Consider the following 13,485-nt stretch of genomic DNA (forward strand, 5'->3'; position numbering starts at 1 on the left):
GTCATCACCATGGAGTAGCAAAAGATATCCTTTTGCCGTAATTACTACTCCCTGGTTATAACGGTGGTCTGTACAATGTCATGCATGTAAACGGCTTTGTACTGAATAGTATACTCCGCCAGAAGGATAACACGCCGGTCGTCAAATACGGTCATGTACAGTAGTCTCCCAAGAAGAGGGGTAGACCTACAGGCTGTACAGCTGTACAGGGACATTCATTTTACATGATTGTGCAGAACCAAGAGTACATAACCCCATGTACCATGATGTACTCTTGCCGTCTTGGCAGAACCAAGAGTACATAAGTTCATAACCCCCCTCTCTCTTGGCAGAACCAGTGATGATAAAACCAGCTGAAATTTCGTGAAAACACACGAATTCGCGTATGATCAATGACGTCACGGCTGATATTTGAATGATTTTTCTTCTGTTTTGTCTCGCTCAAACAAATTTGCAAAATGATCAAGAAAGTGAAGCCACTGAAAAGAACTTTCGAGAGCCGCAGCTGAGAAGAAATTTGATTGAGTACACTTTGTTCAAAAAGCAATTTGTTATCGACGGGCTGCCCTAGTGCTCTCTGTCGACAGTCAACATGGTAAGCAATATAGTTTATGCTCATTCCAAGATCTATGAGGTGATCGTGGAGAATAGCGGGATGGTCACAAGGCTCGTTGAAATTTTGTATTGGAATTCAACTTTGGCATTGGTTGCCACCTGGCCACTGTTTCAAGCAATTCCCAGTGAGGTTGCTCTCCTTTTATTTTCTTGCTCTGGCCAGTCTCGGCGCTATGACTCCAAGACGACCACCTTCTCCCCGGAAGGTATGGAGATGTGCACTGCTCAGAGCTAAATTATGTCCTTTTCCTCACTTCTTACATTTGCTGCTATGTGGTCAACCGTTTTCCAATTGCTGAGGGTGTGTAACTGGAAAGATGATTCGTAATTTTGTACAACACAATCCTACAATAAGCATTTGTCCACGTGAATCAGCACGGGCAAGTGCTAACTTGGACAATAAGGAAATTATTGGATGTGCATCATATGGCCGAATCCTGGTCATTCAAACCCAGATTTTTCTAGGAAAATGCTGCTTATAGTTTTGGCTGGATCTTTGATTGTTCCAGAGAAACTACTTACCGTATTTTACCGGTTGTAAGTCGACCCCGGTTATAAGTCGGCCCCCGTATCCGGAGGTCTCAGTTCTGCGTTTTAAAGTTTTCACCCAACGAAGCACTTCTAACTACTCCCTGCTACTAACACATCAACAAATCATGTAAACATTCCTTATTGGAGGGTATAACGTCCCAATCCTTGAAAAAGGCCAATAAACTGGCACAAAATGTACACACGGTGCACTCGTGCATGCAGTGCAGGTCATATTTTTAAAGATACTGATAGTTCCCGGTTATAAGTCGAATCCCGGTTGTAAGTCGACCCCCACCCTTTCTCCTTCTATTTTTAGTCGTGAAAGGTCGACTTGCAACCGGAAACATATGGTAGTAGTGCATAGTGGATGAGGTTCAGACACCGGCAGTGTGAGAAGCGGAGTGTGTAGAATTTAGGAGCACTTTTCATAATCAATACACAGCACCAAATCTACTCATAACCTAAGTTGCACAAATCTGGAACGCGGCGTGATGTTGCATACCGTAATTGATCGTTTCAAGAGTACATGAAAACCAGAGTGTGCAGCTTGGGGCCTTTTCTGCTATGGGTGTCTGTCACGGCGAAATTCCGTGATTACATCATATTTGGCCCAGATCTGAGGCGGGAAATGGCGTAGTGCGTACAACTGAGCTGCAGTTGTGCAGAAAGAGACCTGCTTGAATCCTGCTTGTGCGCACTACATCACTAAAATGATGTAATCACGGAATTTCGCCGTGACAGCAACCCATCCGAGCTGCACACTCTGGTTTTCATGTACTCTTGATCGTTTGGATAATCCATATCGTGTAGCATGTTGCTGTCCGGTCGATCTTCCTAGCAGAGGGGTCTTATCTCATCTTGGATTGTATACTTTTCTGATGTGTCTGTGTGTGTATATTATGTGTCTGTGTCTGTATGTGTGGTTATGTGTGTATATTGGACACATGTAGGTCGTCTTTACCAGGTTGAGTATGCCATGGAGGGCATCAACAATGGCGGTACATGTCTGGGAATTCTAGCATCGGACGGTATTCTCCTTGCCTCAGAAAGACGGAGTACGAATAAGCTTCTGGACAAGGCTGTATACTCAGAAAAGCTTTATCTACTGGATGAGTACGTAACTACTATTTCTCAGATTTTTATTTTTATGCTGTTTCATCACTAAGCATTTGAATCTTGACTTCAGAAAACGACTACTAGTATTACAAGTAGCTTGAACTTGGTCACGCTGTCACAGAGCTGAGCCATAATGTATACAATGTATACAATATGGGTCAGCTCTGTGACAGTCATGTAGATCCAAGTCTGACAGGCAATCTTTCTTCAGCAAGTGTGGGTTGCTTTTAAGTCAATAGCAGAGATGTTCCATTCAACTTTTTCTTCCAATAAACACCTATGGATGTTATAATTCACGTCGATGTGAGCTGGTATGAGGTTCCGTTTGACGTTGACCAGAGTGGAATGCAGATGTCATAGAAAGACTAGCACATGCTGCGAAAGACACCATGGAATAAAAAAAGAATGCTTACAAATCGGCTTTTATCAACAATAGTGAAAGCTGCTCATGTTGGAAACACATGTTTGAACATCATTCAGCCATGCACACATCGGCACACATCGCATTCAAATTGATGCTGGGTAATACGAAAGTGGAATCTCTCTAGTGTGTAACTGCTGCTTTATTCTCTCCTAGTGCTGTGCGACTTGGACACAACATGCTGGAAGTCCTTCCAAAACTTGCCCACCTTTTGTGTGTGTGTGTGTGTGTGTGTGTGTGTGTGTGTGTATGTGTCACTGTATGTATGTGTGTGTGTGTGTGTGTGTGTGTGTGTGTGTGTGTGTGTGTGTGTGTGTGTGTCTGTGGTGTGTGTGTGTGTGTGTGCCCGCATCTGTATGCATGTGTGTGCATGCGTGTGCACGTGTGGGTGTAGGTGTGCATCGGTGCATCTGTGTGTATGTTGGTATCGCCAAGCCTTACATGTTCGTGTATGTTGAATTCTGTCTGTTCTCTTTCATTTTGCAGCAACACAGCATGCAGTGTCTCAGGTATTACATCCGATGCCAATCTGCTAACTGAAACTCTTAGACTACGCGCTCAACAGTGAGTTGAATGGATTGATTTGAGGGTGGCGGGGGTAGACCCTTGGTGATCAGCACCTATGGCTATGTTCATCCCGGTTGAGCCGTGTGCTGCATTGGATCCTTGGGCCTCGCTTATCTACAGACTTACCCCTAGCACGGCCCTGTTTGCTGCTTCTTGTAGCATGGCTTAGTGTAGTGTATAGGAGGCGTGTGCGTTGGTTTATCGTGGTGTCTGTCTGTCTGGTATTATTTCATTATCATAACCATTTTCATGTTGCTTCTGAACATTTACCCATTGATGCTGTATGTGTGTCTACATATCTGCGTTATGTACAGTTGCGCTCGGTGAAATCCGACCCAAAGTGCAAAACTGGCATCCTGTACCGGCTCTGATTATATTACATCATTGTATTTGTAAATGTATACGTCCAGCCGCATTTGTGACACTGCCAGGGCGTTGAGGGCGCCAAATATGCACCCTGGGTCGGATTTTGCCGAGCGCAACTGTGTGTGTGTGTGGGTGACACTGGGTGTGCGCGCAAGCGCATGCGTGTTTGGGGTGCGTGCATGGGCATATGCAGGGCGCGAAATAACGGTCGGACATCGGACAATTTCCGACCGTTTACGGTCAGTTTCCGGATGTTTTGTACACATCCGGACAAAGTGTCCGTGCACTTTTTTTGCAAAGTACAAAAAAGAAAGGGCACGTCAATCCTTTGTCTCATAGTCATTAGTGATGTCGTCTGGCAAGAGAAAGCCAAGCACGGATGATGCGGGTGCTCCTCTTGGAAAGAAGCCCAGAGCCTGAGGAGTCAAGACGACCACTTGTGACAAGTGGGCCGCCGAGTATGATAGGGAGCTTTCAACTTCTGTTTGGCTGAGCTATGAGCGCAGTCCTTCAGATAGTAGCGTTGGCAAAAATTTGAAGTGTAAGATGTGTTCCAGTTTTGTTGATAAAATTCGCAGCAGCAAGAATGTTTCTGACTCCTTCGTCGTGATAATATTTCGATGGTATTAATTCTACACTGAACATTGTGTGATTTGATGTGAAAATTTGCATGTCCGGACATGTCCGGCCATTTTTGCAACTGGCAGGACATTGTGTCAGAGCACATTTTAATCCTTAGCGCATGCCCTGCATATGTGTGTGTGCGTGTGTCTGCACGTGTAAGTTATGTGTGTGTATGTGTATCTGTGTCTGTTCTGATGTGTTTGTGTGTGTGTTGTTTGGCTATGCAGGTATTTGCTACGTTACCAGGAGCCTATTCCTGTTGAAATGCTTGTGCAGCAGCTGTGTGACACTAAGCAAGTGTATACACAGTATGGAGGTGAGTGTGCGTGGGTGACTCCTGGTGTCTGCTCTGCCCAAGTTTTAACTTTAACTTTTTTCTATCTGGCTGGTATTTAGGACTGTCTCTTCTCTACCCTCCTATCCGTTCGTCTGCCTGGCTCTCCTACTCTCTCTCTCTCTCTCTCTCTCTCTCTCTCTCTCTCTCTCTCTCTCTCTCTCTCTCTCTCTCTCTCTCTCTCTCTCTCTCTCTCTCTCTCTCTCTCTCTCTCTCTCTCTCTCTCTCTCTCTCTCTCTCTCTCTCTCTCTCTCTCTCTCTCTCTCTCTCTCTCTCTCTCTCTCTCTCTCTCTCTCTCTCTCTCTCTCTCTCTCTCTCTCTCTCTCTCTCTCTCTCTCTCTCTCTCTCTCTCTCTCTCTCTCTCTCTCTCTCTCTCTCTCTCTCTCTCTCTCTCTCTCTCTCTCTCTCTCTCTCTCTCTCTCTCTCTCTCTCTCTCTCTCTCTCTCTCTCTCTTTCTCTCTCTCTCTCACACCCCCCCCCCCAACACATACAGTCTGGGTTTTTTTAAATCTATCCTGTCTTCGCCTTCTGCCATCTGCTTCCATGCTCACCTACATCCTCTCACCAAATTATTTATTATAGCCACTTGAAGTATACTTCTGGTCATCTGTTTGGGAAGCAGCAAATAGCTGCTGCGGGTCTTGTTTCTGCCGTCCGAAATTCGTTTGTCTGGTGCTGTTGTGTCTCTCCTTGGGCACTTGTCATCCAGTCGTTTCTCAACACAGTTGTATATCAAATCCCAACGAAAAAGTGTCAACTTTGCTCCTTAGTGGCTAATTAATCTTTGCTGCTTCTGCTGCTGCTGCTGCTGCTGTTGTTGTTGTTGGTGGTGGTGGTGGTGCTGCTGCTGCTGCTTTTGTGTGTGTGGTGTACAGGTAAGCGCCCGTTCGGTGTCTCCCTACTGTACATGGGGTGGGACAAGCATCTCGGATATCAGCTTTATCAGAGTGATCCTAGTGGAAACTATGGTGGCTGGAAGGCTACCTGCATTGGCAACAACTCGGGGGTATGTGCCAAGTGCTGTCTTGTCTTCTGCCAATATCCTGTATATGTATGCGTATGTCTGTGTGTCTGTCTACTTATGGCTGTGTGTATGCCTGGGGATGTTTTGCGTGTTGCATGTACACGTATCAGGGTTCTAGCCAGGGGGGGGGGGGGGGGGGGGTAGGGGGCGCAGTGCCCCTACGCGGATAGCGCACTACCCTACTCATTTTATTTTTATTCCCGTAGCTATGCAGAAGACGTTACTTCAGTAACGTCTGGCGCTAGCCAGGGTCCACACAGCTTTAATTTGGTGTTTGTGTCACGCCTGGCGCTATCCCGTATCTGTCCCGTACCGTACCATCAAACACAGCTGGCCACATACAGCTGGCCGCACTATTCAAATAGGGCTTTCAAACGCAAGATCATAACGTGAAGCAACTTGGAAGAATAAGTATGAATGCGAAGTGTATGGGGGAATGCATGTAGGGCGATAGTGCGGGTTCGAATCCCAGGTAATGCATGAAAAAAAATAGGAAAATGGAAAAATTTATAACATCCCTATTCTTTTTTTGCCGTCACAAAGGCGGTAGATGGTGTCGTATTACCCTCGTAACGTACAATCAAAGACGGCTGGCCACAACTCGCTGCGCCCTTATGTTGCATTCTGTGTGACAAAGCAATAGTGGAACATGGAACAAATGGGTGAACTGCTTGTTTCCCTGGCTAGAACCCTGTGTATATCACGTGACTTGATGAGAAGTTTCAGAGAGTTTATTGGATTGTCTTTACCCCCCTCTCTCTATCTCTCACCCATGTATGTACACTGATGCAGGGATCGATTTATCTGGGTTCGCATCGCAGTTTGCGAGTCAAAATTCACTGGCTGCGATTTCCTTTTCGTTTTTTTTATCGCCCCAAACTGCGATGCACTGGTAATGCATACCGGTATGTACAACGACCATTCTGTACTGATTGTGTGCAGTTTACATGCGTGACTGTTGTACACACTGCTGACTAGGGAGTAGTATTTTACTACTCCAACCAACTGGCCTGTCCTGCTCAGTCCGCGCGCGGGTCGCGGATCGCGCTCTTCATGATTTGGACACTGCAGTCTTTTGAAGTTTTGTACACGGCGGCGACTTTCCCTGAAGTTCTCCTTTCTTCTTTCACTGTCAAGCTCGATTCAGTTTGTTTCTGTTCGACAAGACACAGTTGAAGTAAATGGTTCTAAAGCAGGATTCACAGAAGCTTTTTTGCGATGCAACACGCGGTGCGACGTGATCTGCGATGGACGCGTGCGATGCGAACTCGCGAAATACCATTCACAGAAGAAGTCAGTGATGCGACGCCTTGCTGATTTGCCGCGAAGTTCAATGCAGGTGGGTATGTCACCATGGTATTTGCGCGGTTTGGTACAACTTGTACAAATTTATAGGCAACTCTTGAACCTTTGTACAACTTTGCTGTAGAAAAGGTCAAAATCGTACACCAAGTCGCTTGTCGCATCGCAAAAGTTGAGCCAAGCTCAACTTTCGCGATGGCCCTGTTGCGGCAGTTGCGTGGGGTGTGAGATGGCTGCGATTTGGGGATTTCCCGGTTTCGCGGCTGTCGCATCACGTGTCGCATCGCAAAAAAGCTTCTGTGAATCCCGCTTTAGTCTCATGTAGGTAACATGTCAGTGAATCTGATCACTGTCCAGAAGTGGGAAAAAGAACTGGACCTGCCAGGAGTGTCGATTCGTTTCGATGAAGAAAAGGAGAAACGCGAAAATTCTGTGCGCTTTGCACGAAGTGTCACGATCGTCTGAGCGCTTTCTTGAGCTTTCTTTGTCGAAGGAATCAGTGGAACTGCCCTGTGGAAGGACATTGGGCGCTTTCGATTACACGTTTGCACAATTCTGGAACTGGGTTTTGTAATTCTCGAATGACCAGAATGTACGAATTCTGGCCATGTAAACGAACGACTAGTCGACTGGAATTCGCAACGCATTTTATTCATGGCATATCACAAACAAAATTGGTCGTAAAAGTGATCACGTGCACCCTTGCGCGCACGTAGACCCAGCTTCGCGTACCAGTCCATCCCGGTGAAGGCTCCATGTCGGCAACAATATTGGGCTTCGATAAACCTGAACGAGTGTGCGAAAGGACCACCCAAAATGATCTGGTCTAATAATCAGCTCCCAGCGGAAACTCAACTGCGGCAATTAGCTTTTCGGGAAGACAAAAGTAGCAACTATATGCAGTAGTAGCCCTGCTTTCGCGCCACACCGGCCAGGGAGGCTCTCCCTTGACTTGAGTCATGCATGACCAGACCGGTAACACACCAAGTGTGCAATTCTGGCGCCAGAATTAGCGAAATTCCGCCCTGTCTTCAGATTTGACGGAATTGGATTAGATCAATTCTAACGACGGAATTTGTGTAATCGAACTGTGCATCAACAATAACTAATTCTAGAATTGACCAATTTGTGTGTAATCGAACGCGTCCATTGCGTTGTGAAGAGCTCGAAGTCGGATGGACGCTGATCATGTAACGAGACCATGTGAAACCCCTGACGTAAATATTCAGGTCAACCGTTCGCTTGGAAAAGCAAATTTCAACTGCAGCTATTGCCCTCTTCTGTACGAAATCCTGCTATTGTACAGATATACATGACTGTAAACTTTTGATGAAGGAAAATTGCTAATCAATGCTGGGAGTTGCTAGTCAATTGTAAAACTGTGTAGCAGTGAACTGCTATGCAAAAAAATCAGTAAATCGATCCCTGTGATGGACAGCTATACTGAATATTGTGTACATGTTTGTGTGTTGGTTTGCTTGCTTGTGCATGCGTGCTTGTGTGCGCATGTCTGTCTGTCTCTACGTGTGTTTCCGGTTTACTTCCAGGCTGCTGTATCCATTCTCAAGCAAGATTATGATGAGTCAATTACCCTGGAGAATGCACTGAAGTTGGCGGTAAAAGTACTCAATAAGACGTTGGACAGCACCAAGCTGACATCGGAGAAAAGTAAGAACTACATGCTGTGACTGTGGTGGCGTGTCTGTGCGCCATGAAAGCTATGCTGTGAAAAGCACTGTGCTGTAATACTATGCGGTGTGTGGGGAGGGAGGTCACGGTGGCCTGGTGAGGGGTCCTATGGGCATCTCTCTCTCTCTCTCTCTCTCTCTCTCTCTCTCTCTCTCTCTCTCTCTCTCTCTCTCTCTCTCTCTCTCTCTCTCTCTCTATCTATCTATCTATCTATCTCTCTGTCTCTCTCTCTCTCTCTCTCCTCTCTCTCTCCTCTCTCTCTCTCTCTCTCTCTCTCTCTCTCTCTCTCTCTCTCTCTCTCTCTCTCTCTCTCTCTCTCTCTCTCTCTCTCTCTCTCTCTCCCTCATTACCGGCCGTATAATACTTCAAACCTTGTCAATATGATAAATCGCGGCTCGGTATGAACTTTGTTTGCCAAAGTACTTTGTCGCTCATCAAAATGTGACGAAAACATGTTGCCGGCAGTATGTAAATTGAGTCTCGTTTGCTCATTTGCAGTGCAGTGGTGCACCGTGTTGCTCATTTGCAGTGCAGTGGTGCACCGTGTTGCTCATTTGCAGTGCAGTGGTGCACCGTGTTGCTCATTTGCAGTGCAGTGCTGCACCGTGTTGCTCATTTGCAGTGCAGTGGTGCACCGTGTTGCTCATTTGCAGTGCAGTGGTGCACCGTGTTGCTCATTTGCAGTGCAGTGGTGCACCGTGTTGCTCATTTGCAGTGCAGTGGTGCACCGTGTTGCTCATTTGCAGTGCAGTGGTGCACCGTGTTGCTCATTTGCAGTGCAGTGCTGCACCGTGTTGCTCATTTGCAGTGCAGTGCTGCACCGTGTTGCTCATTTGCAGTGCAGTGGTGCACCGTGTTGCTCATTTGCAGTGCAGTGCTGCACCGTGTTGCTCATTTGCAGTGCAGTGGTGCACCGTGTTGCTCATTTGCAGTGCAGTGGTGCACCGTGTTGCTCATTTGCAGTGCAGTGGTGCACCGTGTTGCTCATTTGCAGTGCAGTGGTGCACCGTGTTGCTCATTTGCAGTGCAGTGGTGCACCGTGTTGCTCATTTGCAGTGCAGTGCTGCACCGTGTTGCTCATTTGCAGTGCAGTGCTGCACCGTGTTGCTCATTTGCAGTGCAGTGGTGCACCGTGTTGCTCATTTGCAGTGCAGTGGTGCACCGTGTTGTGCTGCACCGTGTTGCTTCGAATTACGTAATACCAGCGGAAGCAGTTTTACATTGGTTCGGCCATACCATAGCCTTCACACATTTTGCACGATATGGCAGGTGAACATGAACTCCTCAGCAGTTAACACGTGCCGGTGGCCAAAAGGTCCCCCTTACCGGTTCCGCCGTGCCTGTGACATGAGGTAAACCACAAGTGTACCATTTCGTGAAAAGAAGAAGGACAAAATGTTACGAGTTATGACTAACTGTCCACCAACGTAACCAGATCTTATACAGTGCCTTGAGAATTTCGAGCGCATCCGCATCACTATGAAGTCCATTCTGCAAACACTCAAATATTTCGTAACTCGGCTTTCCCTGAACGGAATTGAGTGATCCAAAGGTCTATTCGCATTAGAAAGGTCTCTGCTGTCGGCTCCAACAAATCTGAAGTCGATCCGAGGTCGAATAGTGGAGTTACGGCACTCGCAAGGTATTTTACGTCCCGTTGCAAATTTTCACTTCCGCACTTGGGTGGCAATCATAATTTTTATTTTGACATAAAGGATTTCCCTCTGTTGCGTGACAGTCCGGGCATGCATAGACCTGTGTGACGTCTGGCACAGGTCTTTAGTGGCTAGCTACAAAAGATAGAAGCGCTCTACGATGAATACTACAAAAAAACCATGGATCTTAGCGAATTGTCTCAATTTTCCGTTGTGCGTGTCTTCCCAGCTCCCGAGGCTATAGTGCCACTGCAGTAACACTCCAGCTGGTGAAAACCCCACTGGTGTGTTCCTCTTGCCAATAGCTTTCCAGATTACTGGAGATTCATTGCTAAAGTTGTGGTCCGAACAGCTTCCATTTGTAGTGCGTACGGCGATTTTCCAGATCGAATTTGGCAGCTATTGGGTATTGAATCCGATTGGAGTATGGCAAGATGTTGGAAAAAAACCCGTATTGTGCTCGCCTTGGATAGATAGGGCGAGCAATTTTTTGGGGGGGGGGGGGGGGCTGCTCTCCCACCACTCTCCTTGAGAGGATAGCGAGAGTGATTGTTCACTCTCCTGGATTTATCTTACACGAAGGTCTGGGAATATCGCTGATGCAAGGATATTTCTTCCTTGCTTCTGGTACAGGAATATCCCTGCCATCTGTGTACATGGCGTACTCCAGGAACGCCGATTATTGGAATGTACTAAAGGGCAGTTTAAGGCTAACATCTACTTTATCCAAAGGCTGATTATCACATTGTACTTGTATTTGTTGTACTGAATCTCACATCTAATTCTTGATCTGAGGTTGCCTGAAGATTGGCCAGCAAAGCAAAGCTTCCCGCCACTGTGAACTTGTGCCGCAGGCTCCCCTTCATAGGTTGAGCGCTTTCGCGCGACAACGGCAACTCTGCTCAATTCTTGCTCTGTATGTGTTTGCGTATGTGTGTGTGTGTATTCAGTTGAGATTGCTGCATTGACCCATGCCGACGACAAGACGAAAATTGAAATTCTGTCCACGACACGCGTCGATGAACTCCTCAAAGAGTACGACCTGAAGGCCCAGGCAGAACGGAAGGAGAAGGAAGCTAAGGAAGCAGCAGAGAAGCGTGCACAGGCCGCAAAGAAGTAGGTGTGCGTGTGTGTTGGTAAGATTTGCAGGGGAAGCCGCCCGCTTCCCCGTGAAGTTATTTTTCTTTCTTTTGAACCACTTGTACATGAACCCTATCTCGCAATAATTCGCGTTTTTTTGAACATGCTTGCAATGCGCCCGCTACATACCCGCCACCCCGATCATGTGTATATGTTTTGTTGTTGTTGCTATGCTAGTCGTTTCCTGCATTCCATTTGCATTTCGTTGTTTTTATTAGTGCAGCAGCTATGAGCCTGTAAGTAGGAATTTAAAAATCAGCTCTGTATAATATTACCCGGTATTGGCCCTGGAGGCAGCTTTTCTAAATACATTCTCATACTGACTACAGTCCATTCATTGGAAACTGGCACCCTAACTTTTTGGTGTCTCTCTCACATAGTTGTAGATATCGTGAAAACAACAGTACATCCTGCATTGTGTGACCCGTGCAATTACTCCTTGCCACATTTGAGGCCAGAAAAGTCCAAGAACAGGGAAATAGAAATTCAGCCAGGTTTTACCAAATTAGGACAAGTATGCCATGGCAAAATGTACGGAGAAGCAGATCCAAAACCCAAATTTTGAGATTTAAAGTGGGTTTTTGATCCTCAATTCAGCCCAAATCCGACTTTAAAAAGCCAGCGGGCCAGTTTCCGATGAATGGACTGTAGGGTACTCCATGGTGGAGGCGTTGCTTGTTGTTGTCTTGGAGAAAACTCTCGCGTGTGGCATGTACTATGGAGGGTTTTTTTCGTGCCGGTACTTGTGATGTTTAAGTGATGTTGACTGAATTACCTACAGTTCTCAACTGGATACTCTCTCTCACTCACAGACAAGGATATGTGCATAAAGTCGTAGCTAGAACTGCAGCACTGGTTTCTGTGGAATGCTCCCAACCCCTTGACCCTGAGAGTAAATTCTCCAGATGAAGATGTTCATCCTGATGTACTGGTACTTTGTTTGGGCTTGTAACCTCAACAGCCTTCAATCTTTTCATCGATATGAGGTGTGTGTGTGTGTGTGTGTGTGTGTGTGTGTGTGTGTGTGTGTGTGTGTGTGTGTGTGTGTGTGTGTGATGCTTCATTGGTGCCGAGACTTCATAATGTATTCGCTGCTGGAAAAGCACGGTGAACTATTCAACTGTATGTAGGTCATGTTGACACTGATGTTATGTCGTTGGCAGGTCATTCCTGTAGCGCCTCTCTCTCTCTCTCTCTCTCTCTCTCTCTTTCTCTCTCTCTCTCTCTCTCTCTCTCTCTCTCATGCATTGCTGTGTGTTGTCCTTGATTGTACTCCTATAATGTTGTGGATTTAATAGTGTCCGTTTCGTGACGATGGGACAGGATATGTTGCAAGCCGCACGCCCTATCCAATGCTGCCCAGTATCATGTACTTAAAAGTACACCGCACTGCTACAGTCATGTAGTTATTATGGTGTGCGTGGAATTGCAGAACTTTGTAGTAGCATCAAGAGTGAATAAGCTCCCAGAGCGTACGTACTCTTGGTATCATGTATGTGTCTTGTGAATGCGACCGGGTGCTTCACCAAAGTTCAAGAACAAGCTTCCCTACCATAACTTCTATTTTTATATTGCTTTTGACAAGCGTTTGGTGCAAGGCGTTGGAGTCGTTTTCTGAATTGCTTTCCCTTGAGAGCATGGTCATGATTGTGAATGAGGCGATGGCGATGTCACTGTTAATTAATGAGACTGGGTAACTTGCCAAGTATCCGTCTGTGAGGTCATCAGTGTCAATTGCTCACAACGACCTGGATAGGAATGTATCTGGATGACTTCCGCTGACATTTTGTAGCACCCTTCCACTTTCCAGTGGCTGCATTGGCATTGTCGTACATGTACAATCATGTTTGTGTGTACACATTCTCGCACTCACAGTCAGCACTCAGCATGCAGTGCATTGCATAAAAAAAGTGCATTGCATAAGACTTTGCATTGCATAAGGCATTGCATCACTTTCGAGTTTCCAAAAAGGCACAGATGTGCAAATATAATCGTTGGACCAGATTGAGTAATCGTTGGACCGTGTAGAGGAAGCCTCTCTCTTGATGTCAGAAACTCGGTCCGCGGTGGCATGCTGCATTCTTGCCTGTCACGCACAGCC

General features: G+C 46.4%; 1 protein-coding gene across 1 annotated transcript; it reads left to right on the forward strand.

Annotated features, from left to right (window-relative positions):
- The first annotated feature begins 448 nt into the window (after window positions 1-448).
- Window positions 449-11,707, forward strand: LOC135817554 (proteasome subunit alpha type-4-like). The gene is made up of 8 exons (XM_065330768.1): window positions 449-595; window positions 779-821; window positions 2,097-2,259; window positions 3,170-3,247; window positions 4,468-4,556; window positions 5,450-5,580; window positions 8,448-8,568; window positions 11,195-11,707. Exons 1-8 carry the CDS (start codon window positions 593-595, stop codon window positions 11,362-11,364), a joined length of 798 nt encoding a protein of 265 aa, XP_065186840.1. The 5' UTR covers window positions 449-592; the 3' UTR covers window positions 11,365-11,707.
- The last annotated feature ends 1,778 nt before the right edge of the window (window positions 11,708-13,485 follow it).

The sequence above is a fragment of the Sycon ciliatum genome, chromosome 5 (genome assembly GCF_964019385.1).
Source record: "Sycon ciliatum chromosome 5, ocSycCili1.1, whole genome shotgun sequence".
NCBI lineage: Eukaryota > Metazoa > Porifera > Calcarea > Leucosolenida > Sycettidae > Sycon > Sycon ciliatum.